This window comes from Mustela erminea, chromosome 14 (genome assembly GCF_009829155.1).
Source record: "Mustela erminea isolate mMusErm1 chromosome 14, mMusErm1.Pri, whole genome shotgun sequence".
Classification (NCBI taxonomy): Eukaryota; Metazoa; Chordata; class Mammalia; order Carnivora; family Mustelidae; genus Mustela; species Mustela erminea.
Genome location: NC_045627.1, coordinates 76430468 through 76443932, shown reverse-complemented (window position 1 = coordinate 76443932; position 13465 = coordinate 76430468). Strand labels below are relative to the sequence as shown.

The 13465-nt window shown below is 45.2% G+C and overlaps 1 protein-coding gene across 22 annotated transcripts in view; it reads left to right on the top strand.

The window, feature by feature from the left end:
- ABLIM1 (actin binding LIM protein 1) overlaps positions 1–13465 on the top strand; it is a 300396-nt gene that overhangs the window by 164022 nt on the left and 122909 nt on the right. For all 22 annotated transcript variants that reach the window (XM_032313773.1, XM_032313797.1, XM_032313794.1 and 19 more), the window contains exons 3-4: positions 3854–4037; positions 7737–7846. In XM_032313773.1, the coding sequence (XP_032169664.1) occupies positions 3854–4037; positions 7737–7846 (294 nt within the window). The remainder of the gene's footprint in view (positions 1–3853; positions 4038–7736; positions 7847–13465) is intronic.

Here is a 13465-nt window from a genome sequence, read left to right as displayed (position 1 = left end):
CAAGTTCTGGTTCATTTTTCTCAGCATCTTATCTGAGTGAACTTCCACTTACTGGGGAGTGGTCAAATTCGTAGAAACAGAAGTAGAATAGTGCTTGCCAGCGGCTGAGGGAGGGAGAGCGGGGCATTAGTGTTGAATGGGAACAGTTTCAGGTTAGCAGGATGAGGGATGCTCTGGTAGCTAGTTGCCCAGTAACGCAAATACTAAGTAGCACTGAACTGTACACTAAAAATGATTAAGATGACATGTTATGGGTATTTTACCACAATTTGAAGCAATTAAATGAGCTGACATATGGGCCTATGAAGAAAAAGCTATCAATTCTTCGTCCTCCTGAGATAACTAGCTTAGGAATCCTATGTTTGTGTTAACTTTTCCTTATTCATAAAAATGTGCGTAGACCTTTTAAAAGGCGATTATTAAAATTCTTTACTCTGTGACATTTGTTCTTTTCACTTATGGATCTATCAATGATGAGCCTCTGGGTTATAGATATTGGTCTAACTCATTCTCTTTAATACCAGCTCCATAGAATGGTGGGGCCATAATTTATTCAACTGCTGCCCTCCTGATGGAAATGCAGTTGTTTCCAGTTGTGTTTTGTTCTGTTTTTGCCAGAATAAACATATCATAATACAGATTGAAGGCTGGGATCTCAGTGGTGACAACAAGGAGGCAGAGGAGGGAATTGTTCAAAGGAATGTTTTGTTGGGAAATGGAATGGTTTTAGGGGCAAGTTGAAGATTTGGGTGCAAGAGCAGAGAATGAATAGTGCTGGTATGTTACTGAAAGAGGGAAGAGAAGAAGAATGAGGTTATGGACCGATGGCATAGAAGCAAGAGGATGGGGTTTGTTTTTAAAATGCCAGGCTTGGGTGCCTGGGTGGCTCAGTCGGTCAGCGACCAACTCTTAGTTTTGGCTCAGGTCGTGATGTCAGGGTCATGAGATCAAGCCCCTTGTTGGGCTCTGTGCTGAGCCTGGAGCCTGCTTGAGATTCTCTCTCTCGCTCTCCCTCTTCCCCAACTCACGGATGCTCTCGCTCTCTCTAAAAAGAAAAACAATACAGTACAATACCAGGCTTAAGATAGGCATGTTATCTGTGTCCACTGGGCAGCGAAAAATCAGGGCCTAAGGCTTGGGGAAGACATCACAGATGGAAACATTGATCATAGTTGGTCATAGACAAAGTCATAGTTGAGGCTGTGGGAGTAAGTAAGATGTGATCCCAGGGCAGCCTTATTCTAGAGGAAGGAAGTAGCGTTCATGGCAGTTACTTGTGTTTAAGAGTCTGGCTAGGGAGACAGAGATGCTGTGATCTGAGAGGGAGGAGAATTGGCGGGTAAGGAACTTCAATGAGCCCTGCCTCCAAGAAGGTCTGCAAATGTGGGTTTCCTTGTATGTCAACCAGCAAAAACAATGGCACAATTTGATAAGCCAATTTGGGCCATTACTGACTAGGCCGAACAAACTCTCCGAGGGGCAGAGTTCAGCTGTAGTTCGACAACTCTCAACAGAAGTTACAAGGTCATTTTATGATTTTTTTTAAGATTTTATTTATTTATTTGACAGACAGAGATCACAAGCAGGCAGAGAGGCAGGCAGAGAGAGAGGAAGAGAAGCAGGCTCCCCGCTGAGCAGAGAGCCTGATGCGGGGCTCGATCCCAGGACCCTGGGATCATGACCTGAGCCGAAGGCAGAGGCTCTAACCCACTGAGCCACCCAGACGCCCCTACAAGGTTGTTTTAAAGACTATTCAGTTTATATAAGCCAGGACTTAAAGGAGCATATATGTCAATGTCACCATCTCGAGTGAACCAGAATGTCGCACAGCGGTGCCCACAGAAGCAGCAAATACAGGGAAACTCTGAAACATTTACAGTGAGCACAGACGCTGTCCTCACAATCTCCATTAGCTTACAGATGACCCTGCTGCCACCTGATCTTTTTATAAAGGATCTGTGAATTTTTAAAACATACCCAACGTGATTGGAGGGAGAAATAAAGGCAATTACTGATAATCCAAATGCATCATTCTGCCCCTTCTCGTGGTTTTGAGAAATACCCGTGTTTGGAAAAGCAACAGAGTCATCAGAACCGCTGATGTCACTGAGGAGTGACATCCCGGGGAGCCTGCCAAGTTTGATGCTGGATTCAACTTAACTCACACACTGTGTTCTTAGTCATACCCTAGACGCCATGGTTAAAGTTTCCTGAAGAAGAATCCAAAGACTTAAAGATGAGGGCTCTCACCAGAAAGTGCTTTGTCATCTGGTGGGGAAATAAGATACTGAGGTATTCTGTGACCCGTCCCCCACACCCCAGGATTGTGTTTGTTGCTGTTGAAGGAATTTGCTAGTCTGAGTGCGCTCGGTCCATACCTGAGTTCCCCCAACCAAGAAGCAGGTGTGTGCACAGTGGGGACGTGGGCAGGTTAGAGGAGGCAGCAGGTGGTGGACGAGCTGTTTTCCAGGTAATGTGATCGGAGTCGTATTTATAGGGTGGTCATTTTCAGGCGTGGTGGACTCGGGCCATCGTCTTGGGTTACTTGATTATAAACTGCGAAGAAGGAGGTCATCGCTGTGGAGTGTTGATGTAAACAAAGGCTGGTGAGTCCACAGTGGAAGGCTTATTTGTAGGTTCGGTGTCACCTTCAATATCCCTGGTGGCTTGCAGTAGGGAAGACTGCCAGCAGAGGGTGGGAGACTTGTCAGAGTCTCAGTCACTACCTTGCTGTGCTGGGCGCCCGTCATCCAAAGGCATTGATGAGTCACAGGAACTAACCAGAGGAACACAAGAGATGTTCTGCGAGGATTCTTAGGGAAGCAAGTCAGTGGTGGAGCTCAACTTCCCCCTGCCCACTGGGGTCCTATTCCAGCTGCTTGCAGGAAGAATCCAGAATTCTTTGTCTAAGGCCCTTAGTTATATAAGAGTCACCCAAGCTTGGGCATCGAGAGAGGAGGTTCCCAGCTGCCGTGCTGGTTGCCAGTCCTTTGGCAGTGGAAACGCTTTATTCTCAGGGTCTGCCTTAGGCTTTATTTTTGGACAAGTCGCTGTGCCCTCCTCCAGTCTTGTCTGAACATGTAGGCCACGCCCAAGTCCCTGACAGCCTGGGACCTTGCAAATCTCCATAACCCACAGCTGCACAGTCTCGAAAGAGACACCAAAATCCAGACACAGCAAGGCAATTCCCTTTGGCATGTACTGAGGTCCGGAATGACAGTTTTATCTTGGACACGTTTCCTTTTCTTTCCTCTTTTGTCTGTTCATTTTTATCTCTCCCTATACTATATAAACAATTGGCTTATCCTATTTGCTGCCCACGGAGAAAATTAAACGTCTGAGTTTTTCATAGCTGTGGGGAAGTGTTTCCAGAGTGGGAACAAACGGACATTGGACATTTCATCTACTGCTTTCGGTATCGTGGGAATTTATTAGTCAGCTCAGTAACAGTCCTGGCCCAAACCAAGCAGTTGTGCAGGCAAGCCTTGGATACCTTTCCTAAATCACACTGCCAGGAATACCTTTGTTCCTAATTGAGACAGCACAAACCGAGGGCATCTTTCCATCAAAGACTGATTATCTCTGAATCTTAGACATACCACAAAAGTCATTGAGCCCCAGCCAAGGCATTTTACTTGTATGAGCTATTGCATGCTCCCAAAAGGAGGGAAACAGAAGGGGAGGGAGGCAAGAGAGCACTCCCAGCCCAACAATAAATAACTCTTTGTACCAGTCCCCTCCCCTAACCCCCAGCCACTGACATCAGGGGGTAAGTTCCCAGCAGGCAGGGGCGGGCGGCGGCTGACCAGCAGCTTCGCCGATGTTGACCAAGAGCGACCTTGTCTTTCCACAGTGTGCGGCTGTGACCTGGCACAAGGGGGCTTCTTCATAAAGAACGGGGAGTATCTCTGCACCCTGGACTACCAGAGGATGTATGGGACACGCTGCCACGGCTGCGGGGAGTTCGTGGAAGGAGAGGTGGTCACCGCCCTGGGCAAGACCTATCATCCCAACTGCTTTGCCTGTACCATCTGCAAGTAAGTGGTGGCTTCCCCGACCGAGGAGTGCCAGGTTCTGCTCTTACAGCCTGGGATGTACGCCTTTTGTCTTGAGCTGTACTGTCTTGAAATAATCTTTTTCCTAGGCACCCTTAAATTAAATATATATATATATATATATATATATATATATATATATATATTCCTTTTGTTTTATCAGTCCTCATCAAAATGTTATTTAGTTGGGAAACTTTACACATGAGGTGTTCTCCGAAGTAATTGGACTGATTTGAAGTGACTTGAAACCAAGTGTGAAAGCAACTCTGGGTCTTGAAACATTTTGAGCAATGAAAACCTTAGGAAATGGTATAACTGCTTGGAAAGATGAAGCTTCTGTGGAAGTTTACGTTCATATGCGTGTGTTTAAAAATAGTCTCATTTACTCTGTAGCAGACCTGGGCAGACCCTGCCCCATGGCCCAAATTAGCCCCAATATATGTCTTTGTAAATAAAGTTTTATTGGGACAAATAAAGTTTTATTGGGACACATTTTGTTTGTTCCCATATGGCTGCTTGTGGCTGCTTCTGAGCTACAGTGGCAGAGTTGAGCAGTCATGGCAGACACCGTATGATCCACAAAGTCTAAAAAATTACTTCCGGTCTGAACTCTCAGAGGGAAAAGTTAACCCACCTCTGCTCTCTAGGCTTCTATCCTCCAGCAAGGTCAAATTTTCACTGCACAAAGCAGCTTGGTTAACATGACCGGTCAGAGGGAAGAAGGGGAAAGTATGTGAAGCGTGAGTAGGGAAATGAGGTGGTTTCACCATTGCTGTGTTTCAAATGCTGCATGTTATAGAAATCAAGATGACTTTGTTCCCACAAAGCCACAAGGGTCAGTGGCTTTACTGACCTGTCTTCATCGAGCAGTCCCCTTCCTTTCTGTGTTTGATGGCCCATTTTGCTGCGGCTTTGTAAAGATGATGGTTCAGAGAAGGTGTTTTGCTTTGTTTTTCAGCATTTTATGTTTCTAGGCCAGAGAGATGTAAACTCTAGAAAGGTAAACTTCATTTTATCTAATTAGCTAATAAGGTAGTCCTGACAGATGAACCATGAACCATATAAGATCTAGATGAGGTATTATGGTAAAATTATTGTAATAATATTTTATAGTTATTATCCCATTTCTCAATTACATCTTTTTATTTTTTTAATTACATCTTTATAAACCCCAATTTTAAAATGCTGGATTATTGAGCTGAAAATCTGTGTGTATTTAATCCAAAGTAAAGTTTCCTCTTGACCACTCCCTTTTCACTGTCTGCTTAAAGGCCCTTGGCTGGCATTTGAGAGTCCCAAGTTCTAGTCCTGCTTTGCTGGATGGTGTGAATTGACTTTTGCTTTATCTGTAAGATGGGAGGCTGTGGACCAGAGCCGAGTGATTCCCCAAACTGGGATCAGCCGTGGGCCCCTCCCCTGGGGAGGGTCTCTTTACAAATATCTGTTTCTGGCATTTTCCCCCAAACTCTCCTGCTGATCTTGTAGTTTCTAGAGGGTTCCCAAGTATGGGGCTACTCAGCCAGGTTGGAAGGCCCTGGCCCAGATAAACTCTAAGAGCCCTCCTGATCCTGACCTTGAGAGATCATCGTTTTAAAGTCGGTGATGAAGGACAAGCCTCTGTTAGTGACAGTCCTGTCCCCGGCCATTTGGGTCAGCAAAGAGGTGCTCACTGTTGCTACTAGCGTGCCGTTGCCGCTGCTGCTGGCTGACGGTATCTGACCTCAAGTGGAGGCCTCCTTTATGGGTGACTAACTGCATTCTGGTTGAATCTGCTTTAACCCTCTTAGCAATTCCGTGAAGTCAGCCAGGAATTAGTGTCCCTAATTATAAGCGACTCTGAGTCTCAGAGTTTAAGGGACTTTCCCCAGGCTAACACGGCAAGACTTATAAGATTTGAACTCAGGGTTCCTGACCCCAAATCCAGTTCTCTGGATCACACACATTCATTCACACAAATGGCAGAGGGAAGTGAAGCCGTGTGGGCAGAGGACACAGCGGGCCGCCAGTGGAAAGAACCAAAGAGGGTCATTTATAAAATCCCACAAGCCAGCGTTCCAGTGACCCAAGAACTGGACTCTGGTTTATCCCCTGGTGGATCCAGGTGGGATTCGAGGCTAAACCTACAGGCGTGGCTCAGAGGCCAGAGGAGGCTAGCGTGCCTTGCATGGTCTGCACCTGAGAGTTGGGGCCTCTTTAAATGCTGTGCCCCAGGTGCCCCAGGTGCTCACTGGCCTTGACCTAGTCCTGGCCCTGATCAGATGCAAAAAGCCCATGCCTGCGCTTCTGGCCCCCTAACTCCTGATGTCCCATCACGGAGCAGACTGGGGGCTCGTTCGGGGTTCATGGATGAAGCAGTTGGCCCACTGGCATTCACCAGACCACGAGTTTTGATTGTTAAAGACTGAGAAGCCTTGCACTGGTGGATGCCACCTGCCCCTGCCTGGGGGCCCGTCTCCGGAGCTGGTCCATCCAGGCAGGTCGCTTAACCTCTCTGGGCCTTATCTGAACAATGGAAAGTGACACAGCCCGGTGAGAGAAGAGACAGCCTCAGCTCAGCCCTTGTGAAAGAGCGCGCGGGGGAGAGTAAGAGGTCCTCACGCTCCTTGAGGACCAGCGCGAAGCACATCTGTGGGGTTGTTTTAAGTCCAAACTTACTCCCTGTGCGTGTGTTGCAGCTAATTACCAACCGTTAGGCAGCCGAAGGGCCACTTAAAGGAGGGATGGCAGCTGTGAAAGTGAGGCTCCTGTCACGGAGCTAGCGTTGGTTCTTAAGTAATTGCTTCTGACTCAGATGTGTGGGGCTGTTTTGCTTGTGAGTTCTCCATTTCCTAACTGACAGAATCACACGTTCGAAAACTCACGTTAACCAAGGGTATTGGCAAAGTGCCAATGACAAGTAAGCAGGCTTGGAAATTGTCACATGTGTCATTGTTGATGGCTTTTCTTTTCAGAAGGCTACCTGTCCCCTGAACTGGCAGGAGAAGAGACAGGTAACACGCATCCCGAGGCAGTATTTTTGCAAACTCTGTTATTGACAAATAGCACAAAAGGAAACTATCTCACTGAAAATAAGCTAATGGTTTTCTTTTTAAGTGTTTAGAAGCTAGTCATTTTAAAACAGGTAGTTACAGCACAGTTGTAGTTCTCCACCAGGAACTGGGTCTCCAGCACTGAAACACCCCGTTCACCCAGTCAGATGTCTGGGACAAAGTCTAACTAGGTGCAGAAACACCACGTAGGTCTAGGGAAGTGAAAGTGTTAATGTTTGACCCGTAACCAGTTCTCCTGGGCAGGGGCCTTAAGCCTGAATAGGAATTTATGGCATTTAAAATATTTCTTCTTGAAGGATTTTCCATTTGGAAAATGGAAAATTTTTCCATGTATACCTGGCTAGGTGACTTGTTGGAACAATCCCTCCACTAATGAGGAGAGGTAAATCATTCCATTTACTATCTGGATGCTGGTAGAAGTAGCGCCTTCTCCCTTCTCAAAATGAGGCATGTTTATTTGCTTGGACTATATCCAGCTGGCTGGCTTGGTTAAGACTGCATTTCAGACATTCTGGCCGGTGCTCCTCAAAGAAATGGATTGGCACGGGTGGGTGGGGGCAGCAAGCAAGGAGTAAGGAAAATAAATTAAATTGCTGGAATAACCTTGAGGGCAATGTCTTTCTGTCTCCAGGCGCCCATTTCCACCTGGAGACCGAGTCACGTTCAATGGGAGAGACTGTCTTTGTCAACTGTGCGCACAGCCAATGTCGTCCAGCCCTAAAGAAGCCTCCTGCTCCGGCAGTAAGTGTCCCAGCCACCCGTTGACATGAGTTGCTCGTAGCTCAAAGGTAGCTTAGGCAAGTGCCTTCCTTACTGTGAAGCTGGTAGCAGATGCCGAGCATAGTCACGTCTAAGGCCATTTGCAATTATAAAACATGAAGCCTTCGCTAAAACCCGTGCAGTGAGAAGAATCTCCCTTATGTCAAAAAGGCGTAAATAGAATCGGACATCAAACTGCATTTTGAGAGTAAATGAAGGAAAAAGAGGATAACACTTTATATGAGAAATGCCCATTCCCTACTCATGGTGGTTGAGATGTGCAAACATTTGGTGGTGAAGGAATTGATAGCTCTGTGTATTAAAAAAGCTGTCCCTCTTGGGACACCTGGGTGGCTCAGTCAGTTAAGCGTCTGCCTTTGGCTTGGATCATGATCCCGAGATCCTGGGATAAGTCCCACTTTGGTCTCCCTGCTCAGAGGGGAACCTGCTTCTCCCTTTGCCTGCTCTGCCTGCTGCTCTCTCTCTCTGACAAATAAATAAATAAAATCTTTAAAAAAAAAAAAAAACTATCCGCACTGTGCCTAGGGCAAAGGTGATGATTTATACTTACCCTTAACTCTTTATGTCTGTTATCCTTAAATATTTAATCATTTGGAGGGTTTCCAACACTGATTTATTACACAAATAATTTGCTGAGCACCTACAATGTGTGATGTTGTTCCCACTAGACATCCAGGTGTGAACAAAAAGTTAGCACCCTCCAGAGGCTTACTTTCCAGCAGGAACAGGCAGACCATAAGTGCCTACACCAAAATACCTAATATCTAAATTAAAGTAGGAAGAAAATGCAGGGTAGAGGGGCGGCATTTATAAGGGGCAGTCGAGGGAGACATCTCTCAAAGGTGACCCTTAAGGAGAATCTGAAAAAAGTGTGGGAACAAGATACATGGGATTTGTAGTTCCTTATGACGAGGTCTTGTCTGACGTGTGGGAATCCAGAGAACACTAACTCGCTCCCAGACCTTCCCCCTGCTGACTTCCCTCATAGAGCTAGTAGCACTGTTTCTCCTACTAAGTAACACTGGGTAAGTCAGTTAACTTTTAAGTGAGATGTAGTCTGATCGCTGGCACCGAACAGTGAAGCTCTACTTCCGCTCCTTTCCTGGTGGCGTTAGGAAGTAGACCAGAGGTTTGCCTTGGTTTCTGCAGATTTTGCCAGTCTTTGGGAGATCTGCACCAAATTCCATTAAGCCTTTCCAGTCTCTGTACATAAGATGAAATAAGCCACTTATGCTCTAGAGGAATTCTGGGCAATCCATAGCAGTGAGTCCAAGTCTTTTTGTTCAAGAAGAAGAATCCTTATACCTTTTTTTCAAAAAGACTGTTCTGACCAAGGCATTTGCATAGAAATTGGATTTGACCGTTGGGAGAAAAGAAGAAAAGAGATGTAATCGTGCATCTTATTCAACATGGCCGGATCCTTAGCATGTGAATTTATATGTCCTATTGATAAATACTGGCAACCTGAATAGGACAAGAGCTATAAGGCAAGGCCCAGTCCTAGACCATAGGAGGGCTTCACACTTCTAACCACCCTGACCCCAAGCAGGTCACTGGGGAGGTGAGCCAGGGTGGGAATAGTCATACCACTGTGTGGGACAGCCTACTTCGCAAGTACATTACCAAAACTTTGGAGGAGGTTTTTCAGTCTAAGAAATAGGATTTTGGGGGGAAAAAAAAAGAAAAAGAAAAGAAAAAAGAAAAAGGATTTGGTGAATCCCAGGAAAGAATGACAGCTGCTAATAGAGGGTCATGTCCAGAGGCCTGTAATAGGAATGACTATGTCCTCAAAATCTGTAGAGTCCTTCAGTCCAACTATCATTTTTTTTTTTTTAAGTCACCTCAACACCCAGTGTGGGGCTTGAACTCACAACCCTGAGATCAAGAGTCACATGCTCTGCTGACAGAGCCAGCCCAGCGCCCCATACCCTTCTTGATAGGTGAGGTCATTAGGGCCCACGGGCATACGTAAGGTCACTGAAGCTGTCCCTTAATAAGACAGGATTAGAGGCAGGTCTTTTGAGTTTGGGGCTCTATTTTGTTTCATCTCATACTCTTCATTGTTTGGCTTAAGAATCACACCCAGGTGTTTTTAAAGGCTTCCTGTCCCATCTCCCATCCATTTCGGGGATGGGTTTTCTCCTCACATCATTACCGAAATGGTTATTCCAATTTCTATTAAACATGTTTTTGCTTTATGTGTATTTTCCATTTTATATGACATCCATGTGATACACATAAGGAAGAAATAAAAATTTTAAGTATAAATTTGTATCTTACCCAAATTTATGGTATCTTTAATGCTAGATGTAATAACAATTGCATGTGTGCACATTGTTGGACCAAGTCCTATTTTCTCCTTGGATGAGATCTCTTTTCTATGCTACTGCTTTGGTCAGAACAGTTTTATTTTCCACAAGTACTTGTCTATTTAGATCAGTACTCAAATAACATTTATGGGGCACGTGGGGTGTTGAAAAAGAGCTCTTTTGTATGGATACCCGAGCGGGACAGGCACATAGATACTAGAGCAAGGGAAATCTCGGCAAGCTGCTGAAATACACTAGAGCGTAATTAGAAGACGCTTGGACGTTATTTGTGATTCCGTGAGAATCGCCTTTATCCCGATGTGACTTTGATTCTTACTTTAAAAATGTCCAAAAGTTGGCAAATCACCTTAAATCAAAGTGAAAGAGGAAATGCCTCTTTGATGCTGCTCACAGAGTAATGAAATACATGAGAGTCAAGGTCTTCTTTCTCCTTTGGAAATGTTAAAACAAACTTGCTCTTCTGCGATGCAATTGTGTTTCACGTTGGGTGGCTATTTCCCATGTTCACTGCCTAGGAGGTGGGACACAGTGTGAGAAGAAGTGAGGGGTGGTCTACAGATCTAAGTCAATCATTCGATGAGAATTTGCACAAAACAGTGTCTGCCTGACCACACAAAACAGGCGTGGTTTCTACTACAGCCCATCGGGAGCTACCGGGCTATCCTCTGGTTTAGAGAGGACCCTCAGGGGCGTGCCTTTGATCTCACATTACAATCATTCCTTTAACCTTTATATTTATTCTATCTTCTTCTTCAAGCACTCATGTAGCCTTCACTGTGGGTCAGGTCCCGTATAACTGCTCCATGAATTTTAATTCACTTAATTCGCATTACCACCCCCTAGGTTGGTACTATAACTATCTCCTTCTCCCAGAAGACACAAAGGGCCATAGAGGTTAATGTGTCCAAGATTACACAGATGGTAAACAGTGAAGCTGAGTTACAGACGCAGGCTGTCTGGCTGGCTCCGGAGGCCGTACTGGCGTCCCGGATGTCTGTTTCAAAAGGTGGGCGTCACTGTGCACAGAACCTCCGGCGATGGCCCGACTTGTCACCTTTACCTGAGCGTCCTGCCTACATGGGCTATGCGCTTTCTACACACCACAGCTGCCTTCCTTTTGTCACCAGGTTTGAGGAGTGGAAACCACGAGAAGTTATTCCTAAAAACTACTTCCAGTAAAGGTGATCGCCCCTGAATTAGTCAAAACTCTTGCTGCATCCAGTCTGATGTAATTTGAATTTAATAAGCAATAAACCTTCTATAACATGGAAATAATGGTAAAGATCACCTCAAAGGGTTGCGATAAACATTAATTAAACTGGCTTTACTGTTAAAAAAAAAAATCAATTGCCTATGTCCAGCTGATCTATACTTTAAAAATAAAAATTGACATCCGGAAGACGTTAAGTCCAACCAGAAGGTGATGGGCACTCCTCTACAGCCCAGTTCTTCCCCAGTCTTTGCCAGAGTTGAGCTGAATTCCCACGGGTAAGGAGCCCTGTGAGGGGAAAATATGTGTGTGGCAACCTAGAATGTAGGGAGTCGGGGTTTGGATTGTTGTTGGCTGCACAGCTCCTGTCTATTTCAGGCACCTGAGCAGGAGTGGGCTGCTGTCTACCATTACCCTTCCCATTTCAAAGGCTGTCTGACTAGTGTCTGATTGCGTGTGGGTTTGGTGGATTGACACCATGACCACCCACACACAAATACATCCAAACCCATCCTCCCCCCTCCTCCCCCTCTGCACGGCATTGTCATTATTCCAACTGCAATTGGAACTCCTACAGGTATCAAGGCAAATGCTCGGCTTGGCCTGAATTTAAATCATTTCAGATAAAGAATCATGTGCACGCTTTCAAAGGGGAGGAAGAACTTTCCTATTATTTTATGTTTCTTTTTATAGTTGCAAGATGACTTTTATTTTATCTTTCTGTTCCCTCCCAAAAAATCATCGGCGGGTTGAGTGGGATTTGGCTGCTGAGACACTTAACAACGGGTGGGGTTGTGACGATCTGATACTGGTGTGTGCCTGCCTGGATCAGGCTCTAGCTCTGGCATTGCTGGCATTCTCTTTACCTTTCCAGCCTCCATTGCCTTATCCATAAAATGGGATGGTAATAATTACCTTGTAGGATTAAATGAGGACATATATGTAAATGCCATGTTCTCTTTTTTTTTTTTTAAGATTTTATTTATTTATTTGACAGACAGAGATCACAAGTAGGCAGAGAGGCAGGAAGAGAGAGAGGGGAAGCAGGCTCCCTGCTGAACAGAGAGCCCGATGTGGGGCTCGATCCCAGGACCCTGAGATCATGACCCGAACCTAAGGCAGAGGCTTTAACAAACTGAGCCACCCAGGTGCCCCTAAATGCCGTATTCTTATTTAAAAAAAAATAACTTACTGTTCAGACATTATTTTTGAGTGTTTGTTAGGACCATCACTACTTCCTGTGTCTCTACTTTTTTCACTCTGCTGTTCATGATAGCTGTCTTTATCTGCTCCTTTGATATTTTCCACCAGTATAAAAACCAGTGAAGGAAGAATACATCCAGAGATTCTAGTCCATGGATTGTTGGAGTTTGACTCATGGTGATGGGTTTTGTGGCAGGTTCTCCAACACCAGATCTGCTCCTCCTTTTTTAGACATTTTCATCCTGTAGGAGAGGGTGTATGGGTTTCAGACAGGCTGCAGCCAGTTCTGATCCCAGGTCCACCACGCACAGCACTCAAGAACTCAATCTCTATCTCCATTTCTTTGCCTACAAAGTGGGAAACTAATAGTTCATTCTTCAGTGGGTTGTTGTGGGGATTTGTATGAGTAATGTGTTTAAAAGATTCATGATGTCTAATAAGCTCATCTATACATTAGCCATTATTCTTTGTGGAAGTTACAAGACTAGAGCTTGAGCTTAGAGATACTTACAACCAGAAGGGAACAAAAGAAGGCGGCATAGCATGATGGTTAAGATGATGGCCTCTACATGTCAGAAAGCCGGGGTCAGAATCCTAATCCTCCCTCTTCCTAGCCAGGGAGCCTCGGGCAAATTATTTGATGTTCTAGAATCTTACTGCCCTCATCTAAAAATTGGAAAATAACTACTTCGAAGGGTTATAATGCATGAGATACTGCAAGAGAGGACAGTCTAAATGTGGAGAGCGTTCATAAAAAAAAAGTGGTGCAGGGGAAACATGAGTAAACCAAAGGCCTTATTGTTCTGTGTCCTGAGACATGAACGTGGAAAAACAGAG